At 40.7% G+C, this 23,752-nt stretch overlaps 1 protein-coding gene across 2 annotated transcripts in view; it reads right to left on the bottom strand.

The window, feature by feature from the left end:
- NOTCH2 (notch receptor 2) overlaps positions 1–23,752 on the bottom strand; it is a 177,736-nt gene that overhangs the window by 65,657 nt on the left and 88,327 nt on the right. For both annotated transcript variants that reach the window (XM_019919451.3, XM_019919449.3), the window contains exon 5: positions 14,528–14,650. In XM_019919451.3, the coding sequence (XP_019775010.1) occupies positions 14,528–14,650 (123 nt within the window). The remainder of the gene's footprint in view (positions 1–14,527; positions 14,651–23,752) is intronic.

Raw genomic sequence — 23,752 nt, 5'->3', positions numbered from 1 at the left:
TCTTTTAGTAGGGAGGGAAGGAGGAAGCACTAAGTTAGGAGCTACCTAGCACATAAAAGCCTCTGGTGAAAAGCGAGAGCTGCGTTCTTTCCATGCCCTGCCTAGCTACTACACCTCCAACCCAAACAAGTCTCAGCCTGTGTCGGCACACAAACTCTGCTGGTGGACTCCCAAAATATGTTGCACAAAGCTCGGTTAGGCAAGTTTTTGAGGGCATCAATTATCCCTCTTACTAATTTCACCTGCCAGGTACTGCAGGCTACTGGCATCTGACATTGGGACTAAAGCAGGGGGCTATTAGGCTTTTCCCATCTCCTATTAGAAAGGAAACCACTTGTTTCTAGAAACTACTTTCTCTATTGCCACTATGAGTCTGTACTAACTTGGTACGAAATGCTACACTACCAAACCCTTGGCTGACACCTTAAACACTCAGAGCCACCTGTATGTACTGATAATTCTCTGACAGCTTTTGTTTCATAAATCTATCTCAAATCTCTATCTTTCCTTCATATATTTTACTCTATAGCCACAATGGCTTACTGTTGGCTCCTTTCCTACCTCAGAGCCTCTGCATAACCTGTTCTCTTCACCTCAAATATCCTTCTTCCTCTTATTCATATGGCTAATTAATATTTCATACCTTGACCTTCCTTATAATGTAAGTAGACCTCCAAGCTCACACTCCTCATTTTTCTCCTTCATTACACCTACTCCATTCAGTCTGTCTTATCATTTATCAAATGGTGTAATTTTATATTCGTGTTTTGCAGTCTCTGTCTCTGTTAGACTATAAGCTCCATGACAGCAAGGACTTTGTTGGCCATTCACCTCGGTTTACATGTCAGGCACTGTACCAGACACTTAGCATCAGTGGTGAAACAGACCTTAGATTCAACCTAATGTGCTCATTTTACAGACAAAACTAGGACCAGAGAGGTACAGTGACTTGTCCACATTTACACAGCTAGTTGGAAGAAGAATTAGAAATAGACAAAATTAAAAACGGAAATCAAGTGCTGAAAAGGACATTGGGGTGTGAGATCACAACACTTCAAGTTAGTCTTCAAAATGACTGTTGAGGGAAAGGGCAGGGTTGAGAAACATATGGGAAGAGCAAGATGCCTAAGCCGTGCTACAAATGAAGATAATACAACTAAGAACAAGTATGCTATTTTATATATAGTAGTGTATATATGTTAATCCAGCCTCCTAGTTTATCCCTCCTCCCACCCCCCTTTCCCTTTGGTAACCTTAAGTTTGTTTTCTATGTCTGTTTTGTAAATAAGTTCATTTCTATGTTTTTTTAGATCCTACATATAATTGATATCATATGATATTTGTCTTTCTCTGTCTGACTTACTTCACTTAGTATGATAATCTCTAGTTCCATCCATGTTGCTGCAAATGGCATTATTTCATTCTTTCCTATGGTTGAGTAATATCCCATTGTATATATGTACCACATCTTCTTTATCCATTCATCTGTCGATGGACACTTAGGTTGCTTCCATGTCTCGGCTATTGTAAATAGTGCTGCAATGAACATTGGGGTGCATGTGTCTTTTCGAATTATGGTTTTCTCTGGATATATGGCTAGGAGTGGGATTACAGGATCATATGGTAGCTCTATTTTTAGTTTTTTAAGGAACCTTCATACTGTTCTCCACAGTGGCTGTACCAATTTACGTTCCCACCAACAGTGTAGGAGGGTTCCCTTTTCTCCATACCCTCCCCAGCATTTATTATATGTAGAGTTTTTGATGACAGCCATTCTGACTGGTGTGAGGTGGTAGCTCACTGTTGTTTTGACTTGCATTCCTCTAATAATTAGTGATGTCAAGGACCTACTGTATGGCACAAAAAACTGTACTCAATATTTTGTAATAACCGATAAGGGAAGAGACTCTGAAGAAGAATATATATATATATAAAACTGAATCTGTGCTGTACGCCTGAAACTAAAATATTGCAAATCAACTATACTTTGATTAAAAATAAATAAATAAAATATGACACAAATGAACCTATCTACAAAACAGAAACACACTCACACACAGAGAACAGACTTGTGGTTGCCAAGGGGGATGGGGGTGGGGAAGGGAGTCTGCGGTTAGCAGATGCAAACTATTATATATAGGATGGATAAACAACAAGGTCCTACTGTATAGCACAGGGAACTATACTCAATTATCCTATGATAAACCATAATGGAAAAGAATTTTAAAAAGAATGTATACAGGGCTTCCCTGGTGGCGCAGTGGTTGGGGGTCCGCCTGCCGATGCAGGGGACGCGGGTTCGTGCCCCGGTCTGGGAAGATCCCACGTGCCGCGGAGCGGCTGGGCCCGTGGGCCATGACCGCTGGGCCTGCGTGTCCGGAGCCTGTGCTCTGTGGCGGGGGAAGCCACGGCGGTGAGAGGCCCGTGTGCCGCAGAGGAAAAAAAAAAAGTTAAAAAGAATGTATACATATGTATAACTGAATCACTTTGCTGTACAGCAGAAATTAACACAACACTAAATCTACTATACTTCAATTAAAAAAATAAATTTATTTAAAAAAGAAAAATAAGTACGTGGTATTGGTTTTGTAGGAGTGGGGTCACTTTCATAATGATCTTTTCTTATTGCACCGTCCTATGGTCTTAAAAGCAAAGGATGAATGAGTAAGACTATGGGCAGTGCCTGTGTCAGAAAATATAACAGAGTGAACCCAATAGGACTGTACTGAAATGGGAACTATGACCTGGGCCTCACGAGCATCCAGTTCTAGCCATGTGAGCTTAGGGCCACTAAACAGACAGCATTTTATGAGCTGCAAGACATCGGGATACAAGCAGTTCATTATGGTTTTCTCAGCACACCACAAACAAATCACCAATCTGACCTGGAGTTACAAGTGACTGGGAAACAAGAGGAGGAAGGGGAAAAAAGGAAAGAAAAGAAATGGTCGCTGAGCCTTAGCACTTCTGGAAGAAGCCCTGCCCTCCTAGTCACCTCTCAGCTTGGGCAGGGGGAACCTTTCACGACATCAACGGCCCTGCTAAGGGGCAGCTCTCATTAGCAACAACAATCACCACGTGAGGAACATGTAAAAATGAGCTTGGCTGACCCCTGCCCTGACCCTGCTACCTCCTCTTCTTTGGTTAAGTCAAGAGAATTCGGTCTCCAATATACGCTTCCAGCCAGCAGTCACACAGGCTCCTGAGTTGGGGAGTTTCATCTTTTCATATCATAGCAGGGCATTCTTGTAACCTCCGTCCTACAAACCTTCTCCTCTACACACAGGAGAGTTTCCATTCTGCTCCTGAAGTGAAAGGGCAGAGGACAAGCTTGACTATTCTACAACTTCCCAGGACGAAAGATGGTTGAAACATTTTGCACAAACACTGGAGTCTACAGGGTCTGCCTAATGAGGGGCTGTGTGCACGCACTAACGTACAAGCACACATATGTATATATGAGGCTAGGGTTACAAGTGGCTAAGGGGATCCTGCAGGTGTGCGGGATACACATGCAGATAAACGCAAGAATCTCAGTGAACGTTCCCATGAATCCTAGACACCATCACCTTTTTCAGGCCTCCTCAAAAGCCTGGTTTCCCTGCATCCTGATCAATTATTTTTTTCTAAAGAGTCACCAACGTAATCTCATCGTGTGCAGTGGATTCTGCCATTTGCCTGTTCAAGCCCTCTGATGCCTTCCATTACACTTAGGATAAAATTCTAAGTCCTAGCTACATTTTCTGCCTACCTCTCCAGTCTCTCCCCTTGAAATACCACTCGTGCCAGGCACTCTGGCTTTTTATTTTTATCCCTTCTCAACACGATCACAATCTTTCCCCGCTACAGGTCTTTGCACAAGCTGTTCCCTGTACCTGGAGCACTCTTAGGCTCAACCATCCCCTAATAATTCATACCCACCGTCCACAGCTGAAAGAGACAGTACATACCTACCCCAAACTCAACTAGTTCTACCTGTTAATATGCTAATAACCTCTACTTTTCCCACGAGGTGGGAAATTTATTATAGTTCAAAATCTTACAGATAATATGCTTTATGTCTGTGTTACTAGACTGTAAGTTCCATGGAGAAATGGGTGGTACTATTTACTTCATCAGTGAATCCCTAGCACTTAGCACATGCCCAGCTAATAATATTTCTTGAGAAGTAATCAAAAATATTTGTTAAACAAATTTGATCTGCTCTTGTCTTCTCTCACTTAAGTCATTCTAACCTCAAAATAATAATCATCTTTCAACTCATCTCCCTCACACCTTTAGGGTGTCTCTATCCTATTCATACTCCCAAACTTCCCATCACCCCCTTATTTACATCCCCCCATCAATACACATGCCTCTCATTCCACCCTCTTCCTTAGCTGCTGAACTCCATCTCATTGATTCCACACCAAATTCACCCTGCCTTTTGACCTGAATCCTTCAACTGTGTCTCAAGGGTGACTCTATATTGTGGGGTACCTTACTTCTTCAATTGAAACCCAAGATTGCCCTAAAGACTACATCCCATCAGCGGGCAGACCTCCTCAGTAGAGGTCCTCCTCGTCCAGTTGCCTCCATCTGCATGAAGGTAAATAGGCAAAGAATCACTCTTTCCTTTATTTCCTAATGGTGCTACTGACTTCAAATAGTAAAAATAGACTTATTCAGCTGTTTCTAGGTACTAGACACTGTGATGAGTGCTTACACTGATTGTCAAACGTAATACTATCATACAAAATTAGTCCAGATTTACAGACATAGTACAGACCCGGTCCACACTGAAGAAAGATACTAAAGTGTCTCAGGGAAGTAAGGAGAAGAGACCCTGACAGCACCCAATAATAGCCCTGAATTTGGAGGCATGAAATTGGGCCAGGAACAAACTGGAAAATTTAATGCTCCATTCATTCATTCATTCAACAAATACGTATATACTACATGCCAGGCTTGACCTGAGACTAAAATGGTAAACAAAAGAGTTGTGGATTGCACCCAGAACGTACAGACAAGTAAGGGTTTTACAACCAAATAAATAGTTATAATAGGGGGTAAGAAGTGCTCTAATAGATACATATTGCCTTAGGAACACAGGGCAGAACAGAGAAGAACTATGTTCTGCAGGTCCAGTGGGGGATGCTATGTTTCATTGGCAAGCCAAGATTATGGCCTAAAGGCAGCCTGTAGCAAGGCAGTGTGGGGTTTTTTGACAATTCACTTTCCTACAGACTACACCTTCAAACCACCTAAGGTTGCATTTACAACAAAAATTTATCATACAAATATTAACAGTAATGGCAGCATATGTCTTGATATTCTAAGATCACAATCGTCTCCTGCTTTAACTATTTCTGAGGTTCTTTTATCCATGTGTTCACTGCTGTGTGTTCCAAACCCAGAAGGATGCCCTCGTGCCAGAGAGTGCACAAATCTATAAAACAGACGGAGATAAGTACAATGGAAATCTCATGAACGGACTCAAAAGTATGCCACGTGATGCTACTTTAAAGTCAGAATAAGTGCATTACAGCTGAATAAATTGTAAATTACTGTTAAGAAAGAGAGAAAAAGAGAGAGAGAGAGCGAGCGAGAGAGAGAGAGAGAGAGAGAGAGGGACTTTATATGTTAACCAGGTTGTGTAAGAATGTGTACATATGTGAGAGGATGTGTACAAAGAGGGATGGTGGGGAGGGTACTTCAGGCAGAAGGAGGTGTATGTGTACAGGTTTGAACAGAAGGCAAAATGTGACTTATTTGAGGCAATGAAAAAAAACACTGTGGTTCAATTACAAGGCATGCATCCGTGGAGATAAGGCTGGAGAGGGAGTTATACTCAGAGCCTTGGAACTCTATCCAAAGACAAGGGGGACCTACTGAATCACTCTAGGCAAAGAAACAACACAACCCAATTTGTGTTTCAGAAAGCCCACCATGCTGCTACGGGGAGAATGGACTGAACTCCACCCCATCCTTCCAGGTCAACAGCAATTTAAAGCAGTGAGGAGTCCCAGGGCTCCTGTGGCCGCTAGAGCAACAAGAAAGTCTGTGGTGCTTCTGGGGCAAATTCCGGATGCAACAGCACTAAAGAGCATCCAGCCTCAGCCACTAGAGGGGAGTGATGGAGGTCGTGTCAATGCCGGGTATTCAGACAGCTGATGCTGGCACAGAGGCTCCTCCACACAGAGAAGAAAGTGGTACCACACTTCTGTCTCCCTGCCAGGAGGTCCACACTCTGGCTCTCGCACTTCCTTGGGCTGCCGGGCTGTTAAACAGTTTACATAAAGAGCCCCTCACTTCCCTGGAAGAAGAAACTAACTGTAGCAGGGGTTCCAAAGAGAATCAATCTACTCTATTTATGGGCAAGCCATTACTAATGAGCAGAATGAGTAAAACAAAAAACAACCTGGAGTCCATTAGAACATTTTTCAATATAAAAGATGTAGAGGTACCACTTAAGATGTAGATGAAAAGCATACTTGTGAAAAATGTGCACGTCCAGCAACTAGTACATCATAGAAAGAATTGGTTCTGTATTCTAAAGAATTTTATACACATGTAGGTTTTCAGAAGAAATGAAAATATAGGGCATCATACTCTGATGAAATGGGGTGGGCTGAGACAAAGGCAGAAATAGAGAGGACCTAGATGCAATGAGTAAATACTATAAGAATATAAGAATGTAAATCAACTATACTCCAATAAAAAATTTTTTTTTCAAATATAAGAATGCCGTTCAAATACAAATCAGAATTGAAAATGATAAAGGACAGAACTGACAATGAAGAAAAATCATTTATGAAGGCAAAACTTAGGAAGCTCTTGTGAAATGCAAAGAAAAAAACAAGCAGATTAAAATATAGAGAGAAAAGATTTTAGCTATGAGGAAGAATGAAGACCTAGTGTAAAGGTAATAGGTGTTCCTGAAGACACAAAAACAAATGAGAAACATAATCTTTTCTGAGGTGAGAATAGAACTAAGTCTGCAGATCCAAAGGGCTCGAAAAGACTAGGAAAAAATAATAGGAAATATACCTATACCAATATTGGTTAAAGTTCTGATTTTAAAGAGGGAGGAGAGAGGTGAAAGGAGAGACAGAAAGACAGAGAGGGAGAGAGAGAATGACTGAGCAGACACTGGACTTCCCTATAATACTCATTACAAGAAGCAAAGGAACAATATCTAGGAACTTCATAACAATGTAATTTGTGACCCAAGAATTCAGTATCTATACAAAATGCCATTTGTGTATGAAGGCAACTAAATTAAAAAAATATTTTTCAAATATACAAGAGCTCTGAGGATATGCCAACATGTCACTTTTCTGTAAAAAAATTCTCAAAGATATACTCATTTGACTGAAAAAGTAAATGAAAATACAAAACTCAGGAATGAGAAGGTTGTGATATAAATGTACTGGTAGTTAGCATAGAACAACTTATACAGAGAACTAAGCCTAAAGTGTTATAAATTGGATTTTAAAACAGTATACATAGCAATAATTTTTAAAGAACATGGGTAAGACTTTAAATTTCAGTAATAATAATACTATAATATAAATTTTAAAATCCCAGATCACATGAACAAAACCTGGAGAGTGAGGAGAAGATTAAGAGAAATATGTTCATTCCTTACCTTACAGAAAAGGATATACTTTCATTTTTGACAGAAAAAAGTAGAGAGATGAATGCAAATCCAAATTATTCTAAACATGTATATCTTTTAAAATTAAAAAAACACTAAATATAATTTAAATCATTTCACCTCTATTGTCCTCGTGGACCAACTTCCACTTCCTTGAATTACTTAAGCACATGGTTTATGTTCCTCTCATTCTGTGCTCTCCCATCTCCCATGAAATCAACATCTGGGTTGAGGACCAATAAGGTCATCTGAGCCAAGAGTTCTTACTTTTCTCAACTCAACAGACCTCCACATCCACTCATTATCACAAACAGACTCACATTCTGGATCTCATTATAAGACACTCATTGTTCCAACTCCAAGATCTCAAACTGGTACTTCCACTCTCTGAATATAACTTCCAATCTCCCTTCCCTCCCATTCTCAACAACCATTTCACTTAATTTTTCCCCACTACAACTTGAAAGAGTAAACCACTCCTAAATAACCCAGTTCACTAACCAACCCCTTTCCAGCTGCCTTAACTCTTTGTCTAGCCAAGGTTCTATGGTTAGTCACATGAATGAAGTTTCTGTCCCTAAAGCTACTGCCCTGCTGCCCCGTCTCTCTCTTTCTGTCCCCCCATTTTTTACCTGTACAAAATCTTGAATAAGTGATTTATTCCCACTCCTCCTTTTACTCCTCCCTCAATATCCACTTTTCTCTTTAACCTCTTGCAATCTGGCTTTCTTCTCTCCTTTATGGAGAAACTCCATTTTAGAAGATTTCCAGTGACCTCAAAAATTCTGACTAACTCTCTGCAATTATCATTTGGATTTGAGTCTCCAGGTTGTCATTCATTCAATAACCATCATTTGTTAAAATTGGTCCTGGGAATGCCAAAATAAGTAAGGCCAGTTCCCAATTCCCCAGAGGCTGAGAGTGTATTAGGTGAGGTAATAAGCATATAAAACAGTAAGAGCAGTATAATATTGCAGGCGTTATAACAGAGGCATATAGAGTTGAGTCAAAGGTACAATCTTAAAATGCACCCCGACTCAGTGATGCTATAATGGCAGAGCTTCTTCCGAACTCTTACACGTCCCCTTCTCTCACCTTCATTCTTTGGATCCCTTTCCTCATCAATTTTCTTAAGTGTAGACTTAAGATCCAGACCCTCTGGCCTTCTCAGTTCGCACACTTTCCTTACAGACTTGAACATTTCCAAGGAAACCAAAAATAAGACTCAAAATCTGAGTCTCTAGCCCCTACCTCCATTTTGACCTCCTAGGTCTTACTGCTGAATGTTTTCACTTGGAAAACTCACCTCAAACTCACCACCATCTCTAGCCTATTTCTTTATCTCTGTCAACAGTCCCCACATTCTCCCACTACTCAGATTTTAAAATAGATGTTAACTCTTCTCAATCTCCCCCCTCACCCAAACGAGTGCTTAGATCAGTGGTCCCCAAACTTCTTGGCACCAGGGACCGGTTTCTTGAAATACAAATTTTCCAAGGACCAGAGGGTGGGGGAATGGTTTTGGGATGTTTCAAGCACATTACATTTATTGTGCACTTTATTTCTATTATTATTGCATTGCAATATATAATGAAATAATTATACAACTCACCATAATGCAGAATCAGTGGGAGTCCTGAACTTGTTTTCCTGCAACTAGATGGTCCCATCTGGGGATGATGGGAGACAGTGACACCCGAAGTGTGTTGCTTATGTCCAGTCTACTCCATAAGATGCAGCTTCATTGTCACTTGCCACTCACTGATAGGGTTTTGATATGCGTCTACAAGCAACTGATTTATTATGGGCTCTGTGCAGTCACACCTCTCTGCTAATGATAATCTGTATTTGCAGCCCCTCCCCAGCATTAGTATCACCGCCTTGGCTCCACCTCCGATCATCAGGCATTAGATTCTCATAAGGAGGCACAACCTAGATCCCTCCCATGCGCAGTTCACAGTAGGGTTCATGCTCCTATGAAAATCTAATGCCGCTGCTGATCTGACAGGAGGCGGAACTCAGGCTGTAATGAGAGTGATGGGGAGCGACTGTAAATACAGATGAAGCTTCGCTCGCTCACCCGACACTCACCTCCTGCTGTGCGGCCCAGTTCCTAACAGGCCATGGACTGCTACCAGTCCATGGCCTGGGGGTTGGGTACCCCTGACTTAGATGGTCCCCAATTCCTATCCATGCTTCTTTCAAACTCATGATCATTCCTACTTTTTAACTCCTATTGTGGTTATGTGTTGACTTCCTTATTTCTTCCTAGTGAATTTGACCATTCTTCAAAGATGAGGAATTGATATATTTCTTTTCTGTGTCTCTTATAGCATCTAGCATAGTATGTAACTGTAAGTTAATCAGTAAATATCTGTTATTGAAGCTACCTTACAACCATTCTCTGAGGGCTTGAAAAGTCATGAAATGAAACTGGATCTTTCCTGGGATGCAGCAAAAGCCAGACATTGAGTCATGGAACACGAGGGCAGAAAAGATCCCTCAGTCTCACCTCCTGCATTTATTGGGCCACACTAACCACTCACCCTTGTTCCCACCAACACAACCACTAATTAGCTCTGAGACCTCTGGGATGACAGTGCTTTAGGTTAGCACTCCGGCAGTCTGCTCAAATGATAGCAAACTGAGGTTGGGTTGGGGGGATGGAGCAGAATTCAAAAAAACAGGCTTATTTTCAAATCCCCACAATCAAGTTGACAGCAGAGAAACTGAAACGGGAGATGCATTTTTCCATTCCTCCATGCAGACTACAGATGAAAAAACTTTTGCAGTCCCAGATATACTTAGTTTCCACTCTCACCAAAACGCTCCATTTCTATAGTATTAAAAATACAGAAAAGTGATTTTGAGAAAAGCCTCATTCTAGAGAACAACTTGCACCAACTAGAGGCAAGTCTGAAATAGGAGCACTGAGTTCAAAATCAAAATACCACCATGAAAAGACTCCATTCCCAGAGAGCACCTCTGGCAGTATGTACTTGGTGATTTGTGCCAAAAATTTTTGCTGAAGTTGGAGCAATTGACAGCAAAGGAAATCTTAACTAACACGTTAGGTTCATCATGCTATAAAGGAGAGCTGAGAGAAAGTGTGATTGGTTTCATTTGACTCATGTCCACCTAACTTCCATTGTTCACTTCTGCTTAGTGTCCCAAAGCACTATTCCAAGCCCAAGCTGAAATTACATTTCTGGGTTCTGCACAGGAAAATAAATCATGTCTGCCCTACGAGTGAACCCAAAACCAAAAGCAGCCAGAGAGGAATTTGTGAGTTGACTTTAGAGTCAACTTTAATTCTGAAGGAAATGAACCTTTAAAAGGAAAATTCAAATAACAACCTATGTAGACAAAACATTAATCTACATGGCTTCAATTAATTTGGGGACCTTTTGTAACTTTTTTTCTTAAGTGGATATCTGCCAGAGCAGACCTTCTCTCATAAGATGGCTTGGAGCCAAAGACAGTAATAGTCAAGACATTTGTGCTCAGGCTTCCTCAAATCCTTAGGTATACATACATATCCTAAAGGAACATCCAACTACCGACTTATCTCTATAACAAGATTCCTATTAAAAAAAAAAAAAAGTAAACCATTTGCCCAACTCCCAACACCAATTTCTTTCTTCCCCCTGGGCTTTAGTTTGTCCAGAAGAGTGGTAGCCTTTGAAGGCACAAATTAGTACTATTCTAGACAACCATGTCAGGTAAAACCACTCTGCACTGGGCTAGGTAGTAGATCAACTACTTATAAAGCCTAGTAGGAAGGTTAAAAGACAAAAGTAGTAAAATCATCTAAAGCCACAAGAAGTAGTTAATGGAAACACAGAAAGATGTAAAATATGATGTCAAAAACAGTAATCAGGGCTTCCCTGGTGGCGCAGTGGTTGAGAGTCTGCCTGCCGATACAGGGGACACGGGTTTGTGCCCCGGTCCGGGAGGATCCCACATGCCGCGGAGCGGCTGGGCCCGTGAGCCATGGCCGCTGAGCCTGCGCGTCCGGAGCCTGTTGCTCCGCAACGGGAGAGGCCACAACAGTGAGAGGTCCGCGTACCGCAAAAAAAACAAACAAACAACAAAAAAAACAAAAAACTCTACTCCTCATACAGTTATTGTGAAGATTACATAAAATAAAACACTGTAATTAGCTCAGTATTTGGGTGCTAATAAACATTGGTTAACTCTCAGCTCCCAGCCCCATTCATTTCCTTAATTTGTATAAGGCAGAAAATACTAATGTGACTTTATTTACAGCTCTAATGTCAATATCAATAGGAACACTACAACCCAAAATTTTCTTTCTATTCTTCTCAGAATGAGGTTGGGGCTGGGATCAGGAACAGCTCAGCTCTATGCTACTGACAACAAAGGTCTGTAAAGCGCTCTGGTAACTGACGTCATCAACAGTTCAGTGATCCCATTCCCTCACCTCAAGCACATAATAATGCTAATATTAATGTGGTGAGCATTATCACAGAGGAATGTATGGGGTAGTAAGGGAGCCCAGAGGGTAACACTTAGCTCAGCCTAGAGAGAGGGCATGGGGGGGGGTGCTTCCTGAAGGTGGTACCCACTTGATCTGAGCCAGGCAGGCAAAAATGGTGAGGACTATAGGGAGAGGAGAGGAGAAGAGAAATCCAAAGAAAAGAAACAGTGTGAACAAGGACATAGGGCGTGGCTGATGTAGGACGCTGTTCTTATCGCCGAAGAAGCAGATGGGGCTGAGGCCAGGGAGGACTTCACATAATGAAGGAAGGACCTTGGACTTTACCCTGTTGGTCATCGGGACAGTTAAAAAAAAAAAACAAGGCTGTCACTGGAAGTCAAAGATTGGCATTGGTGAAAAAGAAGAAGGAAACCTGTGGTGGGAAACCAAAGACTGAGGGTATTTTCAATGACAGCAGATCAAAAGAAATAAATACTGACACATTGACACATTGAATTATCAATTCTGCCATCCCCTCTAGAAAAAATACAAAAGCACATGGAAAAAGAAACATCTTCAAAGGGCTTTCATTGGAAAAAGGTATTTACTAAACACCCTGGGGCAAGAAATTTTGGTAAAATATCATTTCACTGGGAAACTTTCCCCCAAGATTGGACCTTCCTAATTAATACCAAAGCAGGAAACTGAGTGTGCTATCAAAGAAAAGTCAGCAGTGAAATCACAATTATCATTTAATCTTCATTGGCATCAGGAGCCTTGGTACCACACAGAGCCACTCTCTCCCACAGGGCAAGGGAGAGATTAGAAGGGGGTCAAGTTCCTAACAAGTATCTCATCCTGCCCAATACCACTGTGAGGATCATTAAAAAGAGAAAAATTCAAATCTTTCCAGTTACTATTTGTCACATAATTAACTTTACAGTAATCTTTTTAAGTTGGAAAAAAAAATGGCCTATGAAAAAAATCACCAGAGAAATGGCAAAAGCTAAAGAGAAGAGAGACTATGACAGAAAGAGCAGAGGGTTGGGAGTAAAGTCCTAGGATCAAGAAATCAAGAAGAAATTCTAGGGGAAGTCCAATTTTAGGGAAACCCAGTGGGAAAGTATCTTAAAAAAAAAAAAAAAAAAAAAGACAGTTTGGGGATTAAAAGCAGAAATGTGTGCCCTTCCAGGAAATCGTATTATTGAAGTTTTAAACCCTTTTAATCTTTTTCTATTCCTAAGTCTACGGCTCTAAAGAGTACTCTAAATAATTAGCTGCTGCAGATGAGGGAAGGCAATTCGGAGACTCTAAGGAATATCCGGTAGTAACAACAGCAATCCAATTTCAAGACTCCTTTGCTGGGCACAATCCTTCACTGGTACTGGAGTTTCTTCCTTATAACGTTAACTTATTCTTGGGTTTCCACATTAAATCAATCAACTTCTCTCAAAAAGGCTCAGTTTTAATCACTTAACCAGTTCTTACTTGTCTCCACTTTCAGTTAGATAAATAGATATAAACAGAAATTGGAACCAAATGTCTGCATAAACTCAATTTCAAAAATAAGAGGAAAATCTGCTTAAGACAACATTAGAAGCTTCCAAGAGGTTGTAAATTTAAGCAAGACTACTCTTCTAATGTCAGAGGCAGAAAAATCTGTGTGCAAAAAGGGATACAAAAAAGGAAAAAATAGCAATGGAGATGGGTGTCGTAAAAATAATGTCATCAAGAGGACCTGCCCAACCCTTTGCATAATTATAGGACATGACAATAAGATGAGATGGATTTCTGTCTGTGAACAAACAATAAGCTCTGAACTCTCGCAGCCTGCGTAATTTATTTTCTTTTTTTTTTTTAGTTGGAAGAAGAGCATTTTAATAACCTTTTCATGTAATTATGAATATTCTTTGATACTACACCAAAACTTGACAAGTTGTAGCTTCTTCTTCTTTTCCAGCTTTATTGAGCTATATTTAACATAACATTTGTGTAAGTTTAAGGAGTACAACATGATGATTTGATATACATATGTATTGTGAAATGATTACCACGATAAAATCAGTTAACACATCCATTACTTCACACAGTTACCATTTTTTGTGTGTATATGGTAAGAACATTTATATTTTTGCATTTAAGTATGTTCCTTTCCTCTCAAATATTTAATAAGCATCTACTATGTTCCAGGCAATGTGCTGCTCTACCAGGTAATAACGTCAGAGTCTTTCAATAACGTTCTTTCTCGTATCTCCCACAGCACCTGCCCAATAAATACCCATGAAAATATTTCTTCCTTCAAGTGAACATGGGGGAACATATGGGGTTAGCACTATACCCAATGATGTAGCGCAGAGACCCTTGTAAAAGACGCCCACTTCAATAACAGACTGCCACTGGTTACCAACCTATGCCCCATTCTGACTGATCTGTCACATCGTACATACCTGTCCACTGAGGGGGGCAGCGGCAGTTGTAAGTGTTGACCCCATCCACACAAACCCCTCCATTCTGACACTTGTGATTAGGACAGTCATCAATATTCCGCTCACAGGTGACCCCTTCAAAACCTAGTAAGACAAGAACAGAGAAAATGATAAATGCTCACACAGATGGTGTGATCTGCTCTTCTCCACAGGGCATGGTCATCAGAACAGACTGACTTCATTATTTCAATTCAATAGGCAGCAGCTGGTCAACCCAAGACTCACCATATAAAAATCCCCCAATCTTCTGTCTTCTCTTGCCTCAAGCATAGTTAGACACTTAAAATGACTCATTATGCCAATGACATGCCTTCATAGTTACCTCACAAGTATTTCAAAGTGTTTTCATGAAATAAAATCCCAGTGAAGATAAATGTCTACTCAGAACAGCTATTTACTCGTTATAAAAAAAAAAGGGTATTAGATTTTCCCCAGCTCCATGCTAGATTAATGGGAAGAACAGATAAAAGACTACCTAATTAAACTTAAATTCCTTTTTTTTCCCCCTTGGGAAAATCAGCGTGGTGGGGGGGACATAAGAAAAAATATTGAACTTAAAAGTCTGAAGATACGGGTCAAGTTCCAACCTCACTGCTTATAAGCTATTTAATACATGGTAAATTACGAACTCTGAAGTAGCTTCCTCATCTGTAAAATGAGGCTGACTGCACCTGCCCAGCCTGCCTTTCTAGGTTGTTATAAGTGCCACATCATGAGTAAGGTAGAAATAAATATAAAAAGCTATCTGAATATCGGGTGGCATTATTACTAACTAAACTTGCTAACTATTATTACTAACTAACCAACCCTTCAAATTCTTCATCCTCCTCTTCACATTAACAGCATTGCTTCCTTCCACTTGATTTCTCCCTTCCATGAAAAATGAAACTAGCACACCAAACTTCACCCTAACTGCCCATAGAATGTTCCTCTGTAATTTATACATTGGGCTTCTTCTTTCTCTCTCCTTGCTACCAAATCTCTTAGCTATTAAAATAGAAGACTACCAGCTTTAAAACAAGAGAGAAAGTTCACTGATCATCCTCTTATTTGAAATACATGTGACTAAGTATTTGCCCTCTTCAAAATGTCCCTTAAGTTTCTCTCTCTTACTCAAAACACTTATTGGGTCTTATACGAGGCACTGGTATAGGTGAGTAAAAGAAAGAGTCCCTGCTTTGGGGGCATTACAGTCTGGTGAGTGGGACAGACATCAATCACACCTTGCTTTATTCATTCCTTACCACAAGCTACTGCAGTATTCTACATCTGCTCTGTTACACTGGAACAAGTCTGGTTTCTCTGAATACAGTAGCAGTCATGTAAATGAGTATGAACCAAGCAACCAAAAAAATTACCCAGAGAGTAAAGGAAATCATTTTGTAGAAGACGGAGATAATTGAGAGCTTGACTGAAGAGAATTCTGTTTCTCTAGGTGTTTGGTACTCAGTCCATTCAAGCAGATGAGTCATTAAGTAAGCTTGAGAAAGACTATGAAAAATTTTATAGACTCAGATTTTTAAAAAAATTAATCATATTACTCCTATATCTGTTTAATCACATGTAAGTCTTACAAATGGACTAATGAGTCAGTAAATGTTGAATTGTTTAAGCCCACCCATAATTATGCTAAGGTGAGGGCAAATCTACAGGTCCAGAAAGTACAGTCCCTGAACAATAACTGAGGTCTCATTTCTAGCCTAGTGCTCTTAAATGGAAACATTCTTCAGAAAAGTTAAAGATAGTTTTAGAGTGTAGGAGGGAAATACAGGGTCCTGGTCCACCGCTGTTAGAACCTGTGTGGTCTGGTGGTGTTCCAGAACTGCTATTGGTCATCCTCCCCCTAACTTGATCTCCCTGGTGACTAAATATGGTTGACTAGGGTGTCAAGGAGGTGATGAAGACTTTGTAGCCAAACTATAAGGACCTGAAACTGTGACCTTGAATTTATATTTGCCAGTGCTACAGCTAACTGAATTCACCAACCACAGACAAATTAAGAAAGCAGAAGCATTTCAACATAACCACAATATATAAGAAATAAAATGCCTTCTTTTTATGACTGTTTTAGTTCTTACCTGTCACTATGTAGGTAGGTAAGAAGACAAGTAGGTGAAAGAGTTAATTCATGGTTGAAGCATGGCCTCTGGGGCCAAACTGCCTAGATTCAATTCTCACCCTTGCCATGCAGTAGCTGAGTGAACACGGGCAAGATACTTAAACTTTCTTTCCTCTCTGGGGTAATTAACAGGACCTACCTGAAAGGTTGTTTTAAGGATTAAATGAGTCAGATATAAAAAACACTTAATTCAGTAAGTTGTGTTGGAACAACTGAATATCTAGATGCAAAAGAATAAAGTTGGAGCCCTTCCTCATCCCATACACAAAAACGAACTCAAAATGTAAGAGTTAAAATTACAAGACCCTTAGAATAAGTCATAGGAGTAAATCTCTGTGATGTGGGCTAAGCAGAGATTTCTTAAATATGACCAAAAGCACAAGCAACAAAAGAAAAAATTGATAGTTTGGAGTTCCTCAAAATTAAAAACATTTGGGCTTCAAAGGATACCATAAAGAAAGTAAAAAGACAGCCCACAGAATGGGGGAAAATACTTGCAAATCATGTATCTGTTAGGAGACTTATATCTAGGTTATAGAAAGAATTCTTACAACAAAAATTAAAATACAATATATATAATATAATAATACAAATAGCCCAGTTATAAAATGGATAAAAAATCTAAATAGACATTTCTCCAAAGAAGACATATAAATGGCCAATAAGCACATGAAACGATGCTCAACACCAGCCATGAAGGAAATGCAAACCACAACCATGATAAGCTATCACTTCATACCCACTAGGATGGCTATAATTAAAAAGACAGATAACAACAAGTGTTGGCAAGGATATGGAGAAATTGGGAATCCTCATACACTGCTGGTTGTAATGTAAGATAGTGCAGTCACTATGGGATATAGTGTGGCAGTCACGAAGAGATTAGAGTTACCATATCACCCAGCAATTCCTCTCATAAGTATATACCCCAAAAATGAAAACATATGTCCACTCAAAAACTTGTACAAGAATGTTCACAGCAGCATTATTCAAAATAGCCCAAAAAAGTGGAAGCAGCCCAAATGTCAGTTCCCTGGCGAGTGGATAAATACTGATACAAAGTGGTAAATCCATACAATGGAATATGATTCAGCCATAAAAAGGAATGAAGTACTGATACCTCCTGCAACACAGATGAATTTTGAAAACATTAAGTGAAAGAAGCCAATCACGAATGACCACATACTGTGTGTTCCCATTTATATGAAATGTCCAGAATAGGCAGTTCTATAAAGAAAGTAGATTAGGAGTTGCCTAGTGCTGGGAAGGAGCTAGGGGGAGGTTAGGGAATGACTGCTAATGAATACTAAGCTTCTTTTGAAGTGATAAAAATGAGCTAAAATTTATTGTGGTGATGGTTACATATATCTGTAAATATACTAAAAACCACTGAATTGTACACTTTAAAAGAGAAAATTACAAGGTATGCAAATTATATCTCAATAAAGCTGTTATATTAGAAGGAAAAGCACTTAGAACAATGCCTGATGCACAGGAAGTGTTTTACACATATTAGCTAATACTATTGGCTTGGCCAAAAAGTGTGCTTGGGTTTTGCCATAAGATGTTACAGAAAAACCCAAACGAACTTTCTGGCCAACCCAATATTATATATCAATGGGATCAAAGCAACCCTGAGAGATTATCTACTCTGATCCTTCTAAGTTACAGATGAAGAAGGTAAAGGCCACGTGGCTGACCTACCCAAGTTTAAATGCCTAGTAGTCAGTACTCAACCAGAAATTTTTTTTTTTTTTTTTTTTTTTTTTGCGGTACGTGGGCCTCTCACTGCTGTGGCCTCTCCCGTTGGGGAGCACAGGCTCCGGACGCGCAGGCTCAGCGGCCACGGCTCACGGGCCCAGCCGCTCCGCGGCATGTGGGATCCTCCCAGACCGGGGCACGAACCCGTGTCCCCTGCATCGGCAGGCGGACTCTCAACCACTGCGCCACCAGGAAAGCTCTCAACCAGAAATTTTATTCAATTTCAATCAGTATGATCTCTGGGACCCCAGAGTTCCCTTTCATTAATCTGAAAAACTGATCTTGGGTCAAAAGTTCCCATGTCTGAGAAAACCCTAACCAAATCAGTTCTCCTCCAAAGTTAAGACAGGATTTATGCTTTAAAAATAGAGTTACAGAGGGCTTCCCTGGTGGCGCAGTGGTTGAGAGTCCGCCTGCCGATGCAGGGGACACGGGTTCGTGCCCCGGTCCGGGAAGATCCCACATGCCGCGGAGCGGCTGGGCCCGTGAGCCATGGTGACTGAGCCTGCGCGTCCGGAGCCTGTGCTCCACAATGGGAGAGGCCACAGCAGTGAGAGGCCCGCGTACTGAAAAAAAAAAAAAAAAAAATAGAGTTACAGTACTCTTTGTGGAAAGAGCTAGCAAATTCTTATAAGAAAGTCTACCTAAGGGCGAGGGGAGTAGGGAGGGAGGGTAAGGCTTAAATGAATAAGTTATAGTGGAATCACTTCTTAAAAATGTTTTAAGGGAAAGGGAAACAGACAAGTCTCCAGACCTGTGGGTGGGATGGGTGTAAAAGACTTACAGAAAGGCTCACATGACTGTACTAAAAGGAGTCCACTGCTTAAAGCCAATTCACATCCTTAAAAGGCCAAAAAGAAAGAAATTAAACTCAGAAGGAACATTTTAAGACTGTGCTGTTATAAAACCATGGGCCACGTAACTGATAAATGATGACAGTGAGGGTGGGGAGCAGAAAAGTGTCTTTCGAACTTGTCATCCCACACAGAGAACAGCATCTCTCAAGAGAGCGTCCACATCTTTCCATTTTCAGCCCCCGGGAGGTGTGAGGGTGGAAAGGCTTGGTACAGAGGCACAAAGAAGACAGCAGAAAGGGGAAGCTGAGATGACACAACCCGGATTCTCCCAGGCCAGGCTGAAGGTCCTCAGGAAGAGCTTCTGGGCACAGGGATGAAAGAGTGAGGAAAACCCAGGGATGCCTGGAACTGGACAAAGGCACAAAAGTAAACAGCTACGCGCTACCTTCTCCCCCGCCTCTGGGAAGAAACCTGTCACAAGAGCAAGCGGGCCCCACCTCTGCCCCACTGGTTTCCTCGGCACACTGCATCCGTCCTCTGAATGGGCCCCAATGAGCTCACCGACCCCATGACTGGCCCCTGGATGCCTGCCCCACCACCCACCCAGGTGGCTGCTCCTACCTGCCTCCCTCTATAGCTCCCAAATCATCTCCACTTCCCTTTCTAACTTTACCTCCAAAGAAGTCAGAGAAATGAATAAAGGGGTTCAAAAGAAATAAATTCAGAGCATTTTTTAAAATTATAGAATATAGGAATTCTCTTCTCTATCACATTCAATTCATTCATTTGTCAAATATTCATTAAGTCTCAATTTTGTTCCAGGCAGTAAGCTGGATACTGGGGAATTTAAATGAGGGTGTCTACTGGCAAGGATGAACAGTCAGTTAGATAAGTGCTGCGCTAGATGTATACAGGTTGCGAAAGACCTCAGGTCTCTAGTCCCCGCGGGGTAGGGAATATGGAAGGCATTTCAGTGAAGGAGGTGCCTTTGACACATCATAAGGAATAAGTTCTATATAAAAAGGCAGGGTGGGTGGGGGAGGTAAGTGACAGAAGGCTGAGGAGGTAGCACGGGCAAAACTGCCAAGCATGACAGAACAGGAAAAACTTCCAGGAACATCAAGTACAACTAGACGCAGGGCCCAGGTTAGAGGAGCTAAAATAATGCGCCCTGCAAAATGGTACGACAATTTCTGCGTCTGCTCCAGTGAAACCTGCCAGAATATGATTAGTATAATACCCAAGAGAACATCACATGCCCGTGCATATGAGAATGCAAGAGGGAACTCTTTCTAACAGTTTTTAAGCTCAGCAACTGCAGAGCAGACACAAAAGCCACAAAATGTGGTTAAGCTTTATTTTAATGATATAGGGATATAACATATCATCAGCCTGTAGTGTACAGAGGTGACTTACAAAGGATAAACCTTCCTTGTTTGGACAGGATGGATCAGACAGCTTTTTATGAAGTTTAAAAATCATAAAGGAATAAGGAGGTACAGGAGAGAAAGAAAAAGGGAAAGTCCATCAGGGACTGCCCTATCCAACTGTGGACTCACAGGTACAGCCAGGAGATACAAACAACCCACTGCTTTCTGATGACCTGTGCTACTTCTTAAAATATCACAAACATAAAACCAGTTTAACTCATTCTCCCCCCCACTGACCCCCAAAAATTGGGAATCAGTGATTCAAGAATTTATTTTCTATTTTGTTCTTTTGTTAAAATTACTCTGGTTGAGTGCTCCTCCTCGGGGCTTCTGCTAAAAACTTTACCTAACGGTAGTTCATAAGGATCTGGATTATTAACAGTTGCTGCTCCAAGAAGATGAAATACAGTTCCTTGGTTTGACTCTATCAGTTCCCTCTTGAATATATTCCTTTTTTTCTTCCCTCTATGGAGAAACACTTCTTTCTTTATTACACAGGATGAGTCATTCTTGTAGTTTTAATACCCTCCCCATCAGTCTTAAAATAATTCTAAAATCAACTCAGTAACTACAGTGCCCTTTGCAGGAAAAGAACTATATTTTAACCATTCAAAAACAATCACTAACTTATGTGGGGTTCACTGACTTTCAGAGTTGAAAAGAACTCCAATTCTTTTTACGCAGTACTAGTATAAACAAGTACAGAAGGAGAAGCTAGACTAAGTCTAGGGTGCATGTTACCAGGAAGAAAATGAAAAGACCAAAGTTACGTTCTCAATACTACCATATTATACTAAACTCAATCTGTCAATCGATAGGTATGTGCCTATTATATACCTGGCATGGCTTCTAGGTGCTTGGGACGTATCACTAAATAAAAACAAAGATCCTAGCATTCACTCTGGAGAGGCGAAGAGGCAGCAGAATTTAGAAAAGACAGACAATAAACAATAGACATAATGAGGTAAATTATACAGCACAAATTATATAGTAAGACGATGACAAGTGTTACAAAAAAAGAAAAGAAAAGAAAAGAAAAAAAGTAGACTAGGGTCAGGAATGAAGGGGGAAGGGAATGGTTACAACCTGAAATAGGGTGATCAGGGTAGGCCTCAGTTAAAACTGCAAAGACTTGAAATGTGGTGGGAAGCAGCCATCTGAGAATTGCAGAACCTGGACAAAAGCTACTTTGCCTCTTGCTGACTTGGTTTCTCCACCTTTAGAACTGAAATAATGATTCTCTTCAAATAATGGTGTTGTGGGCTTCCCTGGTGGCGCAGTGGTTGAGAGTCCGCCTGCCGATGCAGGGGACACGGGTTCGTGCCCCGGTCCGGGAGGATCCCACATGTCGCGGAGCGGCTGGGCCCGTGAGCCATGGCCGCTGAGCCTGCGCGTCCGGAGCCTGTGCTCCGCAACGGGAGAGGCCGCAACAGTGAGAGGCCCACATACAGCAAAAAATAATAATAATAATAATGCACGAACCCGTGTCCCCCGCATCGGCAGGCAGACTCTCAACCACTGCGCCACCAGGGAAGCCCTAGAGAGTAATTATTATTTTAAGTAACATTTTAGTCTCTTGGACAGTGTGGAGGGCAATGGGGGAGGGACAAGGACAATGGTACTGCATCATGAAAAGGACTCTGTAAAAGAAAATCATCTCCAGGCATTATTTCCCCATGTGGAAATAAAGTTAATACTTTGCAAACTCCACCTGGTACATAAAAACAATGAGCGTAAAATCTTATACAATGTATAAATATATATATTTATTCAGTGTTACTGCATTATCTATTGTTTTGAATTCTTTTTTAATTTCCTTCTATACATGGTCCAAGCTGACGTCATCTGTTTTAGATCATGCAACCCTGAAAGGCAAGAACTAGCCTACTTAACTGTTTTTAAATATCTGCATGATATGTATGTATGTAACAAATACTGACTGAACATAATTAGAAGTATCTCCTTTTTCTTTTAACATGAACCTACATTTTTTTAACCCAAACACCTCTAAGCATTTAACAAAAAGTCTTACACATTTCAAAGCACCTTCAGGGGAAGACAAGTAGTACAGTGTCATGGAACAAGGTGTACAAAGCACAGGCTTTGGAAATAACCTGCTTGGATTTCAGGACTCAGCCTAACCACATGTCAGCTGTGCAACTTTGAGTAAATCACTTAACATCTCCAAACTTGAGTTGCTTCACCTGGGAAACCAGAAAAACAATACCTAACCCCAAGGTTTTTGTGTAATGGAGCTAATGGAAGCAGAAGTACCTGGCACAGTGCCTGACTCATAAAAGGCATGAAATACATGTTAGTAACCTCTTTGCCAAATCTTCTGCCCCCAACGCTGCACCCCCATCCTGACCCCAAACACACACATACATGCACACACTTCGTCAGTGTGTAAAAAAATGTCTTGCTTTAAACTATAAGGAGAGTGTAAGAGACAGCCAGGATCTCCTTACTCCATCCCACTAGCCCTGGCAACCTCTCAACTGTGGAATCCTTGGTTATTTCCTTTCTCAAGGAGGAGATACTATTCTGGTTTGACAGATCCTTTCCTGGACACACTCTCAGAATTCCCTAAGGTTGTTATCATGGCTAATGGATAACAATGCAGAGGCTATGGGAGTGAATAATCACTCTCTCCCTGCTAAAAACTTCCTTTATTGACTTCTCTAACTTCCCGTTAGTACTCTGCTGCCAAATCAACCTCTTGTTCTAGGCAACTATTAAAAGTAATTTTCTTGAAACTAAAAAACACATTTAGTCTTCAACAATAAATTGCACTAACCTCAATTACTAGCCACTTAGGCTATTAGAATATTAGACTATTGGAAAATTTGCAAAATTAAATTGTTTACATTTCTATTTCCTTCTTTTAACCCTTAAAATGCAAACAAAAACAGGAGTGAAGAAAGATATCTTTTAGTTATTCCTTCTACAAGAGAATGTGGGTGACAGTAATATTAGGTAAATAAATATTTAGTGTCTAAAATGACAGCATTATCTATTCTTCATTGAAAGAGAAACTGAAAGCAATGCAATTAAATAGCTTGTTCTTGCGGCTCAGAGT

The sequence above is a fragment of the Tursiops truncatus genome, chromosome 1 (assembly GCF_011762595.2).
Source record: "Tursiops truncatus isolate mTurTru1 chromosome 1, mTurTru1.mat.Y, whole genome shotgun sequence".
Lineage (NCBI taxonomy): Eukaryota > Metazoa > Chordata > Mammalia > Artiodactyla > Delphinidae > Tursiops > Tursiops truncatus.
Note: the sequence above shows the minus strand (reverse complement) of the source record. Positions and strands in the feature narration are given on the sequence as shown.